Below are 20,819 nucleotides of genomic sequence, written 5' to 3'. Positions count from 1 at the left end.
CCTTGCATCAGTCGTGATTCTTCTAAAGTATGAAACAAAGTTTAAAATATTTTGGACTGTTCATAAAATTGTATGCCTTAATGTATATGGATTAGAATATGATTTGAAGGCTTTGATTGCTAGAAATTTTTGCTATCTTTACAGATTTGGGTTTTCATCATCCATGTACAATACACACAAACCTCATAGTAGGTTTGTTTGGTGGTGGTTGTTTTCTTTTTTCTTCAGTTAGTGGATTTTAGCTTTATCCTTTAAGGTAAGATAGGCATGTTAACACCTTACTGTGGGAGGAAAAAACATTGATTCTTGTCAGGTGCAGAACCTATAGATGTAATTACTAGAATATGTTACAGCTAGCCATTTTAAATGCATAATGTTTCGAAAATAATTTTTAAAAATAGAGATGTTGGTTTCCAAATCTTATAAGAGATCTCAGAGACTTGAATCGTAAGTGTTCAGCTAGCTTTTGGAAAAAAAGGATCTAGGGTCTTAAAGGCATTAGGCATATTTGAAAAGCATATCCTATGAATTATTTCCTGTGAAATAGTTGTGATTCTGACTTATGATCACAGAAATTAGTAGAATTATATCAGTTTCAAGCTATCTGGGGATCAGTATCAAAAGGCCTGTCTTTTCCTCCAGAATAGTAAACTAATGTTAGAAATGTAACTCTCTTCTTCGAGGCCCTAATTTGCAAACTACCTATGAATTTTGTACCCTTCCCAATGAACAATATGAAGAAGGGCACTTCAGCCTATTACATGTCTGTCAATCCAGTAAATTGATGAAAAATGCAGAGACCTTTTACAGAAGAGGATATATATTCAACTTGGAAACGTGTCCCAATTTCACTATCCCAATTTCAGTGTTTTAAAAAGAGAGAGACTTGAGGGTTTGCATGGATCAGCTGCCTTCTAGCTTCAGAAATTAGAATAATTCATACATGTCAACTAGCATTAGAATTCACTTACACAGTTCTTTCAGTGGATGAAATCTGCCATAGTGAAATATCAAACAAAAGTAGTAAAACAGTAATGGAGTACATAAAACTAGTGAGGCTTTGACAGTAACTGTTTTCTTGACTGTAAAGGTAGAATATCCATTAAATATCTTTGTTATTCAAAGATGGTTCAATTGTAGACTGGTATATTTACGGTTAATATTTTTACTATATTTAAATTGCCTTAAGGTGTGTCGTTCTTTGTATCTAAACAAATTGTAATTAATATATACAAAATATTTGTAGTATCTGCTCGAAGTCCTTTCCATTAGACTAACAGGGATTGTTATTAGTATGATCAAAGAGAGGCTGTAGTTTTCAGGAAAACATATGAACTGTGATTTTTTTTTTTTTTTTTAAGAATAAATTTATTTATATTCTTTTTTTAATTCGTTCTCTATTCTTAGGAGTAAATGCTGTAAAGTTATCAAGTTTGAGATTGTGTGTTGCCCAAATTTGGTAAAAGTTTAATTCCTGTTTAAATCCTATTTAAAAAAAAAAAAAAAAAGCAGAGATGTAATTGTTTATCTTGAGTAGAGAACATCTATTGGGGATTTTCTTCAGTAGTTATTTGTGAGGGTAACAAAACTTTTATCTATTAGTAAAGTTTTCAGAAACTGAATTGGAAAGAAAGTCTGAGTTTTTCAGAAGTGCCTTTTAAAATACCAAGTTCTTTATTAAACAGTCTTTTGTAAAATGTGTACATTTTACTGCATTTCTGTAGAGATATTAAAATTACAGGCACAGCTGTGTTTCTGCAACCATTATGAATTATCATTTAGAGGTGTATTCTTTGATGTATACCAACAACTCTAATGTAAGGTTCAAGAGTGTGTTTTTTTTTTTTTTAAGAGATTCTTGCTTTCAAAAAGAAAATACCCCCGTATGTTTGTCTGAAATAGGTCATGCACTTAATAGTGGTATGAATATCATTTACAAATCAGATAGTGGGTATGATTTAATCCTGTTTTATAGATTTGCTTAATCAACCAGTTGTACATTTATGACAAGTGACATTTTTACTTTTTGAAGGTTTAAAGTTCTTGTTGTTTCTCTCTTCCCTACAATCAAGTACTGGATGACTTCTTATTAAATGTAAATAGTAATCTATGTGCAAGCAATATCTTATTGCAAAAAATTAGAAAACCAGAAAATAACACATACTATTCTTTACTCCCTTTAGAAACACCCAGAAGCTGCAACTGAAGATTTACCTGCCCTTTCTGATCTCGTTCCTATAATTAATGATCAGTCCCAGTACATTAACCACTTAGAAGCAGAAGTGAAGTTCTGCAAGGTATTATACAACATATTTTACCTACTAGAACCCTGATCCCCTAAATATGAAGAATTATTTTTAAATGATTTACACTTGACCTTGAGATTGATTGTTGTGATGACCAAAACTGAGCTGAATGCCATTCAGTAAATACTGAGCCTTAATGTGCATGTTGATGTCCTGTGTACTGTTTAAGGGCATCTGAAGACATGTTTATTTTTACAAATAAGTACATCCTTTTTTTTTTTTTTTTTTTTTTTTCCCCTCTCTCTAAGAAGCACTTTCATGACTTAATTTTTAGATGGAAAGATGTTAGGTGGAAGTTTATCTTTGAGTATCCTTATTCTGTTTAAAAGGGTTAAGATAACCGGGCATGCTAATGTCTTGAGATCTAGACTTCTAGTCTCAGCATATGTTTAAATGTTGATAGTTGTCTCAAGGAGCCTTTTACATGCAGCTCCTTTATCTTATAGGAGGAATTGTCTGGGATGAAAGATCGAATACGAGTAGTTGTTCTTGAAAACGAGGAACTCCAGCAGAAACTGAAATTTTTAGCTGCAGAACGCACATTGAGAGAACAAACTCTTCTAGATGCCTCAGTAAGTTCTTATTTTTCTGTTGTTTTAATCAAGACTCAAGAATCTGATTCCCTTAACTAAAGGCTGTGTAAATGGTTGTCCTGTAACTGAATTTTAGTCAGAATTTTATAACAATTTCAAAGCATGGGATTGTTGTAGATAATATTGTAGTCAGAAGTTGCCAACCAAATTAACTACTTTATTGGTTCTTACATATTACTGTAATGAAAATTAGAATATTCAATTGAATTGAATGTAATTCTGTAATTATTGTTAATAAGCAACTTCTATAATTAAACTGTATCATTAATATTTTAGGCAAATACTCAGAACTCCTGGCCTGTAGATGGTAATGACTGCAGTGTACGTCAGCCTGTCACCTCGTCACCAGCATGTAACAAAAAACAGGCTTTGGCCTCAGCAGCTGTTGGAGATGCAGAAAAGTGGCACTTAGAATTGGTTGGTATTAATTTTCTTTGCAGGGTCATACCCTTAAATAAACTTTCGACATGTCCTTGTTGCTGCTGTTCTGATGATTAATTTTCTGACAGAATTACAGGAGGAGTTTTGGTTGACTGAACCTTAATCTGAGGTCAAATCTTTTTCCCTTGAAGCTCATCTTCTCATTATCCCATCATTATTATTATTATCCAGTGAGACACAGATTGTAGGCTGTCTCTGTAGATGTTAGCTTCTCAGAGTTACGTCTTGGTTTAAGGCAGTCGTGTCAGTGATGGCTCCACAATGTATAGCACTTTTGAGATTCTTGGCATTAATACTACCTGCAGGCAGGTGGGGACTGGCAGCTGTAATTTAGCAGCCCTGTGGACAATCTCTTTAGCAAGGAGTCCATCCGTTCCTGGAGCAGCACAGGATCAGCAAGATGCAAAAATGACATTATCCAGTTATCTTCCCTGAGCACGTATTACGCTTTTAGAGAGACAGAAGATCCCTAGTGATTCAGAGGTAGTGTTTTCTATAGCTATTTTTTTTTTTAATTTAGGAAGATAATATTAATTTTTTGGCTCTAAACTGATGGTTAGCATTGCCGTCTTTAGGGAAAAATATGGTTAACCTAAACTTTTGGTGTATTTTATTCATGTGCATGCTGTGGAATTTAAAGGACATTTTGATTCAAGATAACTTCTAATATTTATTAATTTCTCTCAGTAAAATATATTCGTGTTATTTCGTGTCCAGTCTGGAGCTGAAAACATCTTCCGTGATCCCTAACATCTTCAGTTATTTGAAAACCAGTTTTTACAATAAATGCTCCTTTGTTTGTCATATTTGGAGTAAGAGAATCATAATGATTAGCTCACTCAAGCACAGAAAGAGCCATAATTTTCTGGCATTTTCTCTGGTTCATCACTACCATTTTATTTAACCTTGTTGTAGTTGATTTGCCAGGTAATAGGTTTCTAAATAAGTAGGTGGTTTACTTGAAGTTCTTAAGAATGGTGCAAACAATTTCTTCTTCTATTTCTAAGATTTCAGGGAAAGCAAGAGCAATACCCACCAAACAAGATCATCAATTTTTATAAATCATTGTATATAGCTGAAATCATTTGAGCTGGTGGAATTTACACCACATGAGGATCTGGCAAGGGGTGTAGAAATAAGAAAAAGGGAGGCTTATTCATTTTGTAGATTTTTCAGATAAATGTGAAATACTTGAATTTCTCTGAATCTAGCATTTCAACAAGTTTATATTTTCAAGAGAAATCAGTGAATGTGGCTAATTTCTAGGTTTATTTGTAAAAACAAGACTATGAAGAAAGTAAGACACCATTTTCTCCCATCTTTGCTCTAGGAGAAGCTGAAACTTCTTTATCAAGAAAAAGTCAATATCCTTGATGCTCAAATACAGTCTCTAAGGTAAAGTGAAAAGTTTTTTTCTTTAAATTATTGTTAAAAATATTACCAATTCGTAACAACATGAACCACTCTTAATTTGAATTTAAGTAAGAGAATGGGTAATGACTGAATATTGTGCTTACTAATATGATGTCTCTGAAAGGTAGTTTAACATGCAGTTCTTTCAAATCTAAAGGTAAAATCGAATACATTGCTGTTATATGGCACTATCAGCAAGATATATTATATATCCCATAAAATCCATTGATGTATTGTTTTTACAGAAATTACTGAGTCTCAGAAGTTGATTAAAAAGGATGAAGGCATTTTATCCCTTATTTATAGAAACATCCAGTCTATTAAGATAGACCAATCAAAACAAAAAAAAGAAGCTAAAACTCTTAACTCATGTGAGCTTTTTCATGAGCTTTTTTCTTTCTTTCTTTTTTTTTAACTAATACTTTGTATTACAAGCTTTAGAAATCTTAAGCGTCCAGCTAGTTTTGGCCAAATAATGATTCCGGAGCAAGAGACTGTAGTTTTGAAAAATGCAATCTGTATATCCATTCATATAACATGCATCTCTTTAAACAAAGAAATACCTAAAAATAAGTCCTTATATACTCCTCAAAATATCAACAATTTGAATAGAGAGAGCAATCTATGGAGAACCGGAGGTAGAGGCAATAACTTTAGGATTTTGGTGTTCTCGTTTCTGTGCACCTGCATTTGCTGCACTGCTGCTGAATATGTTTGATTATGTTTTTCCCTAAATATATTGTGATTTTGTGTGTATGAAAATTCTGTACTTCTTGTGTGTGTACAGAATTACCGGTAGAGAAACCAGTTTAAATAAGTCCTTGGCAGTGGTGAAATGTTACACATGCAAAACTAATTGTGCCAGTGCTAGTAAAGGAGGTTCTTAATTTCAGCTGATGCAATCCGATCTTTTTCTTCACTTTGAAGTGTAAGATATACTGAGACAGAAAGATTGGAGGCTTAAATAGTCTGACAGTTTCTACCAATATGTAATTCAGCTTCTTGCTTTCTCCAAAGGGACTTGATCTTTCAAAGTCTTAAGCTCAACAAAACACTTGCACATTTGCCAATTTTTTTTTTCAAGTCAGAATTCTATTGCTTTCAGTGGGAATATCCTTATTTTTAAGTTTAAGCATAAATTTACATAGGATTGTTGATTTCTGCCCAAGATTTCCCAACAATAGGTCTGTTGTACCATGACTGTCTAAGAATATATACCGGGCAAATTCTGTTCAGCTTATAGTATGTATTATATTTAATAGACCAACTACTAATCTGGGAAAAAGTGCGCAGAAGATTTCGCAGATGGAAATATGCATGCATGCAGTGTATATATTATATGCACAGTAAATCCAATGCAACTAGAATGTGTCAGACTTGCTATATGTATGCTGCCCAGATGGCCTGCATAACAAACAAAAAGCTTTGGATTCATTGCATAGTTTGTCAAATTGATCTATATGTGCACAGTGTGCATTTGTCTGGAACTTCCTGATACCAGCATTCCTTCTGCTTATATGTATTGTTGGATCAGAGCAAGTGTGCCAAACACATCTGGATTTTGCCTAGGGAGCGTACAGGACTTTTATTTGTATACAGTTAATTTGAGAGTAGGCAAGAAATTTAGAAATTAGTTAGTAGTAACAACAACAAAAATTTGTTAGGTTTTCTTAGGATAGTAATGTATTTACACTGCTGATAGAGTTTCTTGTTAATAGTGTAATTACTCGGTTCAAACAGCGTGGAAAGCTGTAGGTTTCAACTAGTAGTTTTCTGTATAACTTCACTGTTTTCTGAGGTTACAGAGGGAAGGAACAGGTCAGTATCCCTTTGTTTTGTATGTTAATTTTCATTGGGCAGTTCAACAGTTATTCCTCTGTGAAGATCTTCCTTGTGCTGTTGACATCTGTAAAATAACACGCATTAGAGGCATACTTACTTACATTATGTCATATCTATAGCGGCATATTACCTATAATATAATTTGTAGAAATGTTTGATTGTTGCTCAAATAGCATTTTTTTTCTTCTTTCTAGAAAAGATCTTTCAGAATCTCAGAAGACATGCCAAGATTTGGAAGGGAGACTAAAACACCAGAAGTCACTCATTTCAACCACAAATTCCAGTCGGGTTGGTGGTCTGTGTTTGAAATGTGCACAACACGAGGCCGTTCTTGCACAGACTCATTCTAATGTTCACATGCAGACCATCGAAAGGGTAACAAAGTAGGTTGGGGGAGGTATTTACGTCCTAACTGGAAGCACAGTTGCTTACATGAAACCATACTAGCTTTCATAGTGTTTGATTTCATTAACAGGGATATGCTTTTACAGAACAGTTGAGTCCTGAGTTCAAATTATAATGCTAAAGTCAATAGCAGAGGATGGGCTTAGGTCCTAGCCATTTTGAAATACATAGCAGTTTGCTGCTTCTTGCAACAGGAAAAGTCAGTCATGTTGTGTAATTATGATGCCTAAGGCTGACCAGATTATCAGTCTGTTCATAGCCTGTGCTTTTTCTGCAAGAAAACCATTTGCACCATCAGGATGAATACAACAGAAGTCCATCCATATATTTCAATTGATAGTTTTCTACATGAATTCCCTATTTTTCTTTAGTTTGGAGTTTTTCTAATTCTGCTTTATTTTCCTTCTATTTGGAGATTTTTAGGAGAAATTAAAATGAAATAACATTAACAGCATGCTCCCTTTTTTTCCCCTGGATTTACTTAATAGGTCAGGGGTTTGTGATTAGGATATTTCCAGGGAGAAATACATTTCGATAAAAGTAAATAAAATTATTTGCAGGTTGAGACAATTATACCCTCTTAATACCATTGAGCTCTCAACATATCAAACAATGGACAGATTAAACAAAATAACATTTTACTGTTTACATTTACTGGATTGTTGGTCCATTTGCAAAAGATATCAGTAGCTTAATTAACAAAGAAGTTGCAGAGGAACATAGAATATGGAAGCCTTAGCATTTAGTTCAGTTTCAGTTTGCAGCAGGCAGAGGGCTGTTGATTTTTTCATTGCATATGTTCGGTTATCTGAACAGTTTTGTTACACCTAAGCATTTAATCTGTAAGAATTCTTCCCCCCCCCCTCCCCCCCCGTGGCATTAAATGCCAGAGTAATTCTGTATTGCTTGAATCTGTTTTTTCAAAACTTTTTATTTTCCTTTTTCTTTCTTTTCTTTTTTTTTCTTTTAACATTGATCCCCATTTTGTAACACTAACAGCATGCTACTTAGCTTAGATGTATTCATGACCTGAGCACTTTACTGGCAATTTCCCTGACAATCTGACAGGTCAGCAAGCAGGTGACACTTTCTGTATCTGCCAAGCCAGCAGTATTTTGTCTTTGAAATGTAACTCACGCTGATTTCCTTCTTACTTACCACCTTTGTCTTTTTTCTGTTAATATTTTATAGTTCATATACCTGAGTTTTTTCCCTTGTAGAAAGATACAAAAGAAATATTTTTCTTTCTCTGTATGCAGAGAAAGAGATGACTTAATGGATGCACTTGTTTCGGTGAGACAGAACCTGAGAGACATGCAGCAAAGAGAGTCTAATGCTTATGAACAAGTGAAACAAGCTGTGCAAATGGCAGAAGAGGCCAATTTGGAAAAAACAAAGGTGAATTCATCATGTGAGAGCTTTTCAATATTCAAAACTAATTAAAAAATTAATATTCATGGTAATGAGAGAGTATGTTCGTAAGACCTTTATCACATGTTGTTACACTGTATTCCAACTGCATTATATGTGATTCTTCTAAGCAGTAACATGAAGAAATATTACATGAACACCAAGTTTGTATCTTTAAATTATAATCTGAGACTGTAGGGTATGTGCTGCATCCTTAGGCCATCATTTAAATTCTGATGTAGTTTCACAGCCAGATGATTTAAAAAAAAATTTAAAGGTAGATTTTTTTCAAAAATATTCATGACAATAACTCTCAGATCATGATACTGAGCTGCACCTGAAAGAGTACTTAATACATTTGCACTTTTTTTTTGGCTTCAAAAAGAGTGCAATGCAAGGATTAATTAGCTAGCATAACTCTTTGAAGATAAGTGCTGTATGAATGTTATCTGTATGAAACTTTTGGGTACTATGTAAATAATAACAATAAAATCAGTTTTGATCTAATGCTTATATTAGCCCTAATTACTGTATATAATCAACTGATAGTGAACTAACTTATTTCCCTGGTATTTAGTGACATCTGCTGTATAACTTGTGAATTACTATGAAGTCAGAGAATTTCTCTTCAATGAAATTACATTATTTTTAATAATGGACAAAGTTGATATAATTGTGCTGTTGACCAGTTAAGTAGCAGGGGTTGGTATTATTTATGCAATGCTATAAATGTATGTATGTGTGTGTTTGACAGGGGTCTGTCTTTATGGGGAAAATATAACAAGAGTTGAAAATCCTATATACTTGTTAACTTTAACTTTATTTTTTGTGTTTACTGCCCAATGAAGAACCCTTCATTTTTTTTCTGAACAAAGATGAAGAATCCTTCTGAGCCCACCATTTACTAGTGATCACCTGTGTAATCCTGCATTTGATCGATTATATTTTTAGATGGCTTATCAGTTTACATTTTTGAATCTACAGTTATCTGATAGAGGTGTTATTAGCTTGCTGCCACACAGAACTGCACAAAACACTTTTTCTCATCCGTGCAATAAAATGAAGGTATCTATCTTCCTCTTTTTTTCCTCTTGCTGTTGGCAGTCCTAATTGTAATACTAAAAAAAAAAAAAATCCCCACAAAGCTATATTTACTACAGGTTACATAAGAAATATGGCTTAGTAATAACTCTTAGTAAGAGAAATTAATAGAACCTTTAATGAGATGGGACTTCATTGCTATACTGTTTAATTTCTGCCCTAAAAAGAAAGCAACTCAGTAGGGTCTCTACTAGCCACTCTTTACAGTGCAGCAAGATGTGAAGTGCTGTTTGTATATGAGACCTGACTGTGACCAGTAGTTTGATTTTTTTTTTCTTTTTTTTTTTTTTTTCCCATGCTCAAAAGCTGCTTTTATGTGAAGGAACAGGGGGAAAAAATCTTTTACTCCTCCTGTGCATGAATTTAGCTTTCTTACAAGTACTGATATTTCTTTTGAAAATTACAAACAATACTCGACTTTTTTTTTTTTTTTAATTATCCCCCCACCCTCCGTCTTATTCTACTTCTTAAGGCCAAATGCTTTTTTTCTTCTATAAGTCTCATAGAATCCAGTAGAACAAGCCAGCCCGCAAGTAGAACAGCGAAGAATTAGCATTTGAATGCCCGGTGTGTCAAAATAGTTGCAGCTTCATCATTGAGTTGACATCAAGTCTGATCTCGGGGGGCTTACTGTTTAAAAACACGATCATCTTCTGTCTTTTGATTGTCTCTGTAGCTTTTGACCTCTTTCTTCCCTGTTAAACTTAGAGCCAGGAGGTGATCTGATAAGGTTAAATTTCCATAGCTGAAGCAAATCCAGGAATGTATTTTCAAAATAGGCTTCAAGTACCTTTTGGGGTACTTTGAATACTCTGATTCTCTTTCAAGAAAGTATTGTATTTCTCATTGAAGTTGACATAACACTCTGTGACAGGGAAATGTCAGCATAAATTGATAGATTTTTCTAGTTTATTTAGAAGATAATGTCTTCTGTGCTTCTTGGGCATAAACTTACTTTCCTCAATTCTGATAATCCAGCTAAGGCAAAAATTATAATTACTCACTTGCCACTAAATGCCTCTATAACCTGCAAGTCAGATAATGGTGTTCATTTTGGAAGAACGGCTATTTGTTTGAGAAATGTACTCTGAATATCATTTTGTCTTTATCATGACTTCTAAATGCAATTAGATTTATGATAGGACATACATACACATACAAACACATAAATGTGCTGTCATTTTGTTAGTCCTATTCCAGATGTTAACGCGCTAGTGCATGTGTAAATGTCATAACCATTTAAAATACAGAAAACGCTCCATTCTAATAGCAAATCAGTTTCTCTGAACATATTTAATAAATGTCATGTTTGTTGAAAACCTTAGATTTCTTCCGCTTAAAAGACAGAGTTTTTTCTAGGCTTTAGTCCAATGTGAGCAGCTGAAAAGCGAGATGGAACGGCAGAAGAATCGTCTTGAAAAGGAATTAATTGCCCAGCTAGATAAGAGAACTGATGAAAAAGAAGCACTGCGGGAAGAAATGAAGAAAGAAAGGGAGGATTTAGCAGCAATGGTAAGAGTTTTCAATTTGTATATTATAAAAAATGTTCAGTCCTCTTTAAAGTTTGTTTGCTGTTCTTTCTAATATAAGTTTCATTTTGGATTTGAGAGCTCCGTAAGTAACTTCTGTCTTAGCTCTAAAGTGTGGGTAAGTAACTAAGTGATCCTCTAAGTCTGAATAACTGAGTCCTATGCTGTGTCATTACATATATATATATATACACTCAATTTTTAATGCTATGCATTGTCTTTTTAGTTATCATGGCATTTTCTAGTACACTTTGTCAAAATAGTAAAGAGCTAAGCAATATGTGATATAATGTTTTTACATAGCTTCTTCAAAAGAATATTATTTAGATTTTGAAGTAAAGCATTCAGAAATCGTCACGTGTCAAAATTAATACTCTTTATGACTTTGACCTTAAGTATATATTTATATTATAGTATCACTTTAATTGCATTCTAATACAGTATTTTTCAGTGTGAATCTTGTACTGCAGTTGTTTCTCACCTAAGTTTTTAAACTCTGTGAGACAGAACCTGTCTCATCATTTATGTCATGGTCATTACAACACAACCCTAGTAACCTTTTTTTTTTTTTTTTTTTCTTTTTTTTTTTTTTTTTTTTTTTTTAGGCTTCTAAATCCTAGTGTAATACAAAACATGGAAGTCTTTCTGTCCGGTGGGAGGGTACAAAGGAAACCTTATGCTAACAGCAGTAAACTTGTGAGATGTGACAGAGGAGGCAAAAGATGATTGGAGAAAGAAGTAAGAAAAAGAATAGAGATAGAAATGCAACTCAGGCATGAAAAGCATGAATTCATGGAGCAACTTTATGATTTTTTTAGTGGGAGATTGAAGACAAAATAGTCAGTTTTGCTGTTGACTATAGGCTTTTTCCTTAGTTGTTTCTATTGGCTCCTTTTAGAAATGGACCACAAAGTTTCTAAAATCTGGAGAGCACAAGCTGAAAATCACTGGACAAAACAAATGATTTAAGCATTTAATAAACGGAAGGTATTTTGGTAGTGTTTGGTTGTGAAATGACTGGAAAGCTGCTGGAGGAGCTGGGGGGAACAAGGTGATATGCTTGCATTTCTGGTATTATGAGGTGATGGCCAATAACATTTGAAAGCTGCTATAGTGTATGGGAAGAGAAAGCCTTTGGCTCCAATTCCAGATAATAAAACAGGAACAGGAACAGTGAGAGAAACAAAGTAAGTGGTATAACAGTCATTTAAGGAGCTGAACTATTTTAAGTGATCATCAAAAATCTGTTGCCAGGACAAACTGGAATCAAAGATTAACCTTACCCTGGAAAAACTGAGATATATTAAGCAATTCCATGTTCAAGTAATTGTTACCTGTTGGAAGTTAAGCTTCTTACAAATCTAATTATGTAATTACAGATTTACTTTAGAGCAGGGTATGCATTCCAAAATATGGCCTATTTAGACAAGCATCTCATACCTTTCATTATTACAACGTAATGTTCACCTCTGTCACCACTGTATTTCATCCACTGACTTGTAGTTTATTGGAACTGTTAGTTTATTGTAGTTTATTTTAGAAACTGTAGTTTATTGGAACTTGGAATCAAGCAAATCTTTTTATATTTTTTAAATCCTATATACACTAAACAGTATTTGGTGATAATAGTATGAAAATGTGATACCTGGTAAATAAGAATGAATATGGAATGACTTTGTAAAAATTTATGATATATGTGTATGATCTACATCTACTTATGATTAACTCTGGCTTTTCTGCTTGGGGAGAATCAAACTGCAGAAATGGTGTACTGTGCATTAAATTAATCGCCATGTGAATATTTTATCAGCACTTCTAAGAAGTGATTTGTTTGAAGGGAAGAATTGACATGATACATAAATCAGGTGTGTGTATAATGAGTGAAAAATAGTTATGAATGTATAATCCTCTAGGTTTGGCTTTGAATTCTATAAGTTAACCTAGAACTGTCAGACAACATTATTTCCACTTATATTAGTCAGCTTCAGGGCTAAATAGCTTCAGGAAAAGTGCCTCTGTTTTATTGTTATTTTTGTCACCATTCAGCAAAATTTGAGAGTTGTATTAGATTTTTTTAGAATACTATACCAATATGCTTGTTGCGCAGCCTCATGTTTCGATTTGCAGTGCTGAAATATTGTCTGAGCTTAAGAATTAATTTAAGATCTTCAGTTGCAATGTTGTTGTAAGTTTTCTTTTTTCTGGTGCAAAAGATAGCTCTGGAAACACGATTTTATCAAAATCAGTCTACAGAAAGTATAAGATGGTGTTAATTAATACTCTTGCAACTGCAAGAGTAGTGGAACCTGTTACTTCTGACATTGTGTCACACTAACAAGCCCTGGAGACTAATCTGGATTTCAAATATATTACTGTATGAATTAATTCAAAATAACGAACCCACTTCTACAATCGTTTAGCCACATTCTGCCATATTCTTGCTTATGATGTATTCTCTGCAATTTAAAATACACTACATAACTGCAGTTGCTTTCAAGGAGAAAGTCCCACAAGATTTAGCTTTGTGGTTGGTCGAACTTCCTCATTGCAATGTTTTGGGTTTTTTTTTTTTTTTTTTTTTTTTTTTTTTTTTTTTGCAGGTGACAGCCATGTCTGAGAATGTGGCCACGTTGGAGGCTCAGGCAGAGAGAATTACAAGGGAGAAGAACTCACTAGCTAACCAGTTAGAAGAAACACAGCATCAACTTTCATCTTGTGAAATGGAGATGAATAAGGTAAAGACATTTATATACGTGTATTGAGCCTGGTTTTGCTTATCATAATGAGTTGAAAGGTAAGGGTTTTTTTTGCTTTTGCATTTTCCTGTACATTGGAAAAGAACATATACTAAATGTAAACATCATCTGAAAAATCCTAGAGACATAATTTTGCAAGTAAAAAGAACTTTTAAATCTGCTCAGTCACTTTCTGATACAAAAGTTCACAAAATGAAGGAGCATTTTAAGAATGTCTAAAAGATTTACTTAACCATTTTTGAAATATACAGTTTTTCAGTTCATAGGTGGTTGTAGCACAACTATGAAAAAGAGAAGGTAGTGGTATAAATATCCACTGGGCTGGAAAGAACAATTTCATAGCCTACTAATTTGAAGAAATCTCCTGGGAGAGACTGAAACTCCGGTATTAATACTAATTGATACAAAGTTGAATAGCTTTTAATAGGAAAGATTGAGAGTGACCACTTCATTGTAGTCTATGCTGTAGTTTTACTGCATAGTCCCAAGAGTTTGGAAACTTGTGCTTGTGTCTCAAATTGACATCTCAAATATTCTGGAGGACAATTCTAACCATTGAATTATAGGATTTGAGTGCATTGCTATAGCCTTTTTTTATTGGCCGTGGAAGTGGCATCCAAGTTGCCTTGTGACTCTAAACACTTGTTTCCAAACTGCCATTATTAAAACCAGCAAATAACATTTTTCCAATTTGAATTTTGTCTGAAATAATTTTTTTTCTTCCATGCATGAGAAGTCAGAGAAGAATATTTGAGGTTGTAATTTTTTTTCCTTCATCTTGAAATACTAGGAGCCTGAAAAATCAGTTATTAGGACAGCACCATCTGCTGTTTCTTTAGTTTTATTCATTTTGTACTATGTATGGTGGAGCCAAAGGCAAGGATGGAATTTTGTGGTTTTTTTATTTTGCTTGGATATATCACACTTTGTTACATCCTTCATATGAAGAAAGGAGGAAGTAGAAAGACAGAGTTGGCAATCCATGCAATTGTACATGATATTTTGCTATTAACCAAAACGAACAACAACAAAAACAAAACTTTGTTCAAAGCATTTGCTACCTTTCGTTATTTGAAGCAGGACTGAATTCACAAGCTATCCTCTTTCCTCCCATGCTTTGAATTTATAAGTCATGCTGCTCCTTAAAATTATAAAAAATGTTTTTTCCAAAGTTGATCTGATATCAGTATGTGTATTTACCCCACATTTTTTAAGGAAAAAAAAAAGTGAAAAGGAGCAGAGGTATGAGACTGAAAAACAGAAATGAATTTGGATTGTTGAATGTGTGAGAGAAGAGATTGAGAAATACTGGGGGGATATAGAAGCAATTCAAGAGTGCACATTTGGGAAGCTGTGAGTAAACACTCTGTTCTCTTCAAGGGGCCTAGGAGATAGTAGGTTTGTGTATATTTATGTTTGATTAATTATAAAGATGAAATGAGCAGTCAAATTGGAGGTGATTGCACAGGATAAGGACAAAAAGCTGGCAGCTTATCCACTCTTTCCTGTTCCCAACAGATAAAATCAAATAATCTGTTAAAAGGCTTAGACTGGGGAAATGAAAGACTAATATTCCTGTGCAGCATCAGTAAAAGTTGTGTGGGAGGGGTTATTTCATTTTTACGTCCCTCTAGGTCTGAAATTGAGCTGCCATCAAGTGGAAATGAATGAGGAGGTAACATAATGTATGTACCAACAGCATAGAATAATTGTTACTTTTGTGGAAGTGATACTTAATTTCTTTAAATGTTGCTTTGATCACTTTTTCTGGCCCATGCATATATTAGATGTTGTTTTTAAGAAATTTATCTTTAGTTTGTGTTAAAAATATAGTGCTCTGATCTAACTTTGAAAATTATTATATTAACATCTAAACATTTTCTGTGTTACCAGGGAAAATTGGCAAGAGAAGAAACTATGCCCTTATATAGGAGTGTGATAGATCCTTTACTTCTAGGTTTTGAAAGTGTTGACATAGACTTTCTTGGGATTTTAAAGAGAATGGGAGAAGAATGTAAAACCAGCAACTGTAGTTTAACTGTATTTAGTGGCACATATATTAACAACATAAATATTTTACTTAGCAAAATCTTGATCCAAATAAAATTGAATCTAGAAGGCACTGCATATTTCAAAGTTAATGACTATATAGGGAACTCGGATCCACCTTTATATATAACAACATTTACCATATGTAGTCTTAAAATATCTGTAAATTAAAGTAAGTTGGATTTAAATGACCTCTAGAGGGCACCAAAAGATCTGATTGCAAACCATGGGCTATGGGTTCTTCATGCTACAGATCATGTTGTCTGTATAATCTAACAGGTGTGTGGAGAAATGCGCTATCAGTTGAATCAAACCAAAATGAAGAAGGATGAGGCAGAAAAGGAGCTCAGAGAGTACAGAACAAAAACTATAAGGGAGCTTGAAATTAAGGACCAGGTAAGAGATAATACTGCTATAACTTTGCAGTTATTAGAAGCCTAAGTAGGGTTATTTCAGAAGGTGGAATGATTTTTCTAATAGTGGTCGTTTATTACTGTTAAATGGTTTCTAAATTAATGGCAACAAGCCAGCTATTACCTCTTCGCTATCTTATTCTTGTTTTAAGCCCTGGTATGTTCAGTTTTACATAATACTCATCCCATGCTTTCATATAGAATTACTCTATCATGTGTATTCATACAATGTACTTAAATTGTATGTACTGTATACATATGCTTATACACCTTTTTCTCACAAATAAACCCACACATAAAAAGATATACCTACAATCTGACAAAACATTAAGCAGTTTAAGTGTAACCTGACTATGTCAAAAACGAGTATCATTTGCAGTTTCTTTAAAGATTCAAGGTTAATGAATGCAGAGATTCATAGAAAAGTTAAAAAAGAAAAACTACTAGGAAAAATAACCATGTAAAAATTCCACTAGGCATTAATTGTTGATTATCTAAGACTATGTTTTATACTAATAGAAGAAACAGTGTGTGCCTTACAGGTAGAATGTGAGAAAACATCCCTCTCAATAAAAAGATTATTAAGGTAACCTACAACACACTTGGCAAACAGTTTGTGCAGATGTAGTAACTTGCATCTTTTGAAGTGCCCTTTTTGTTGAAGTTTTATCAGTTTTTCTCTAGATAATCAAACTTTCAATTATTCCTTCATAGGTTGTGATTTGCACATAAAACTGATAATATCTTCTGAATACACGTAAAAATATATAAGGTGCACATGAGCATAATTCTTGTTATATGCAGTTTATTATTAAAGCAGCCTATCCAACAGGTTTACAATTTTTCTTGTAAGTATACAGGTCAGTTATTTAAGAATATATGTAGGGAAAAAACGCAGAATTTCTAAAGTTGTATTTTATTTATGAGCTCCACAAAATCTTCATGTAGAATGGTAAGTTTATTAACTCAATTTATTAAGACCTTAAACTGGAAATTATATTAATTCAAATTATGATCAAAAGATAAACAAAATGAAAAAGAAAAATTTATTAGGTAAAATAATTCTTTAATAAATTCAGGAAATCATACAGCCTAGACAAACAGGGGCCTTTCAAAGTGTTTTGTTTTCGGAGTTGGGTGGTTTTTTTTTTTCCTCCCCTCCTGCATCCTTCAGGCCTAGGGACACTTTAAAAAACAAAAAGCAGGCTTGTCGTCTGTGTCTTGACAGATCTCACAGATAAAAGAGTTGGCATAATCTTGGCATACAAATAAAACAGGATGTGAAGAAGTATCTTGGATTTTAAATCCTGTTTTCCAACTTTTTTCAGGATTGCCTCTTGAACAAATTGCAAAATTTAACTAAATATTTTAACCTCGACTATAGACATACTGGTATTTTATTCAGTGTGGGAATGAATGCACCAAAATATGGTAATTTATAATTTGAGATAGTTAAGAGGTGATGAGGTGGTTGTTCTTATCAGCAAAGAGTATTAAAGTAATTAAGTAATTACTTGAATGAATTAGATTGTTCAAAGGTGGCTGTTGGTTTCTTAAAAAAAATATATATATACATATTTCAAAATACTCTGTCCAAAAATTTAGCAGCTGTTTAATTAAATTGTGGCATTCAGAATTCATTCTAGTAAGAAAGTTCTGTATAGTTTCTAATAGTTGTTATTTAATGTATTAAAAGGCATACAAAAAGAGTTTTTTAAAAAGAGCAAAGTTTAACAGATTTTAACAAATCATTGCAAATTTTTCGTATAAATAAAATGAAAACATCTTAATGACATTTAGCTTTGTATTTAAAGAAAAAAAAATGTTCCATCTTATATGGCTTTGAATAGCAAACAGTAATTGTTCTTTGGTCTCTGAGCCATGACCTGACCTTCTGGCTAAGAAACAGTTGATACCTTCCTTGGCCACCATCTGTTCATAATAAATACATATTTATTTTTTAAAAAAGTAGAGGAAAAACAGTGTATGAACAGTGTTATTTTATTGTTCCACGTTAAATGGTGAATTTTTCTGTATTAAAGCAAAGAATAGTGTTTCAAATTGTCTTTTAGTGTGTAGAAAATGTTTTCTGTTAGAGATGTGATTTTATTTTAAATTGTACTGTGGATAAATTCTAATTTTGAAGTATTTTAGTTTATATACAGTGATTTTAAAAAATGGATTAAAGTTATTCAGGTATGTCAGAATAGAAATAAATCCCCATAGGTATGGTTTGGGATCATCTGGTGTGTATATACTTGTAGGAAAAGCCAATATTTATAACATTCTTCAAAGATAAATGTGTATAATTTAGGAAAATCAAAGGGAATATAGGTCTCTGGTCTTTATCTTTTTTTCTATTATCTGTTTTCCAGTCTTTATTACTCAGTTGAAATTAATTACAAATATTGACACTGCTGTGTAACTACCTGTTATTAACATTTGACATGACTATATCTTAAAATAAAAATTAAGAAGCAATGAGCAATGATACCATTTAAATTGAATAAGTATTTTGTAATATCATCCATCATGATCCTGCTTAGCATTAGGATTATGGAGGAGGGAGAAAAGAAGATGTATACCACACAGCTTCTGCACACACAAACTGCATCTGTTCATCTGGCCCAGAATACTACAAGGTGGCATAACCTCCTGCCTTTTTTTTTTTTTTTTTTTTTTTTAATAATAAAAAAAAGCCTGCTCTCTCATTGTCCTTTGTGGATATAGCTGTGCTGAAATAACAGTGCCTTACCTAATGTTTTTCCTTCTTAGGAACAAGCTTTATAAGATATACTGGGATGATGCCTTCCTAGCAGTAAACTGTGTCCACACTAGGGGTTGTACTAGCACAGCTATATCAGGGAAAAGTCACGCCCTATCCTAAATAGCTGTTATCAGAACAAAAAATTGTGTGGCGTATTTGATGCAGTACGACTTCACTTTTATAATACTTCTTCTGTGACTTTGGAAGCCCTGCAAGGTATAATTTGTATGTTTTTAATAGAACTCATACTTTTGACACACCATGAAATTGTTTCCTCAGATGAGCATCACTTGCTCTTTGCTGCTCTGTATTATAAAAATGATATACATTTATATGAAAATAAAAATGTTAATTATTTGCTTTCTTTTTTTTTCCTGTAAATGTGTTTTATTTGGCCTATAAATTCTTGCAAGCTTCAGCATGTAGAAGTGAAAACGGTTTGTAGTATTGACTCATGTAGCTCATCCAGTTTGCCCATCTTCCTTATTAGACAGTTCACACTGTTAGTATTATGCCACTGGGAATTGTGGCTTCATTGTAGTAAAGCCATAGGATATGTTGAATCCCACTTCAGAAAGTAACTGAGGCTTTTCAGTTTTATTTTACTATGTTTTGAGAAATCAGATAAATACTTCATTAGAAATAAGTCCAAGCCCTTAATCTGAACCTATAAAAAAAACATTCTGTTAATACAGTCTTTAAAAGTAGATACTGTTTGAAGTGGGCAATTAAAGAATTCTGTTGCATGTCTCATAGGTGGAAGAATGAAAGGCTCCAGGACTATTATACCAAAGAATATAGACTGCTGAGAAATTCCTGTGTTTAAGTTTATGAGCCCCAGTTAAAGAGGTTGTAGGGTCACCGATATGCATAACCTATACAAATGGAAATAGCTGCATGTCAGAGCGTTTTTGTATAATATGAAAGAACCTAAATGACGTCTCAATGCGCTATAGACTGAATGACGGTTTTGCAGACAAATAGAAATCTGGCAAAATTATAGTCCGAAAGCAATTTGCCAAAAGGTATTTTAGGACTGTTTCTCTCATTTGTCATAAATCCGTGATTTATAGTAATCAAATTCAGAAATTATAAATTGAGAGATTATTTCTGATGAAAACAGGGTCAGTAATGTAGGCCAAAAATTTGGATCTATATTCTGAAAATGCTGAAAGAGTATCCAGTGCAGTGCAAGACCAGTAACCTTCTAAAGACAGACTGGTTCATCGAAATGTGTTTTCATGAGTAAGTGTCAGGCTTTAAAAGAGTAGATTTTTCTCATTTATTTTCTTCTTTTAATTGCCAGAAGTCAAGGTCTCCAGATCTTTTTCGGAGCCATGAGAATTCTAGCATTTTCTTTAAATGGAAGCTGAGATTTTTCACAAGCTGGGACATTCGGAATAACACCTGAAGTTTTGAAACTCGATAAAATTGCAAGATTTGACTCTGATGAACATGGGTTAGGATTATATTTCGTATTTAAAAGTCGGTATTCTTGTAACAGTTCTATACTCTAAGGTTTTGTGACCCAGTAGTTAAGATATTCTGCAAGTTCTATTTTTAAAATAAATTCTGTTAAAGTGGACTTGGATGCTATTTAGTGGGGAGAAAAAAATGCAGAACATTGTAGGCAACTTGAAACTCTTAGCACCTAATTTTCTTATCTGGCCTGACCTTGAGTAATATGGCTTTAGAAGCAGCAAGACTAAATTGCTTTTGGACAAGAAAGCATTAGGAAAGAATATGTGATAACCTTTCACTGTAACTGAACTCTTTTTATCGTATCATTTTTTG

General features: G+C 33.2%; 1 protein-coding gene across 8 annotated transcripts in view; it reads left to right on the top strand.

Annotated features, from left to right (window-relative positions):
- The window catches only part of SDCCAG8 (SHH signaling and ciliogenesis regulator SDCCAG8), a 111,892-nt gene that overhangs the window by 12,358 nt on the left and 78,715 nt on the right, over positions 1-20,819 (top strand). For all 8 annotated transcript variants that reach the window (XM_062572134.1, XM_062572133.1, XM_062572129.1 and 5 more), the window contains 9 exons: positions 2,184-2,297; positions 2,753-2,878; positions 3,176-3,316; positions 4,671-4,735; positions 6,790-6,978; positions 8,260-8,398; positions 10,871-11,023; positions 13,641-13,775; positions 16,125-16,241. In XM_062572134.1, the coding sequence (XP_062428118.1) occupies positions 2,184-2,297; positions 2,753-2,878; positions 3,176-3,316; positions 4,671-4,735; positions 6,790-6,978; positions 8,260-8,398; positions 10,871-11,023; positions 13,641-13,775; positions 16,125-16,241 (1,179 nt within the window). The remainder of the gene's footprint in view (positions 1-2,183; positions 2,298-2,752; positions 2,879-3,175; positions 3,317-4,670; positions 4,736-6,789; positions 6,979-8,259; positions 8,399-10,870; positions 11,024-13,640; positions 13,776-16,124; positions 16,242-20,819) is intronic.

This window comes from Rhea pennata, chromosome 3 (assembly GCF_028389875.1).
Source record: "Rhea pennata isolate bPtePen1 chromosome 3, bPtePen1.pri, whole genome shotgun sequence".
NCBI lineage: Eukaryota > Metazoa > Chordata > Aves > Rheiformes > Rheidae > Rhea > Rhea pennata.
The sequence above is the reverse complement of the archived record's forward strand: the minus strand, read 5'-3'. Positions and strand labels throughout refer to the sequence as shown.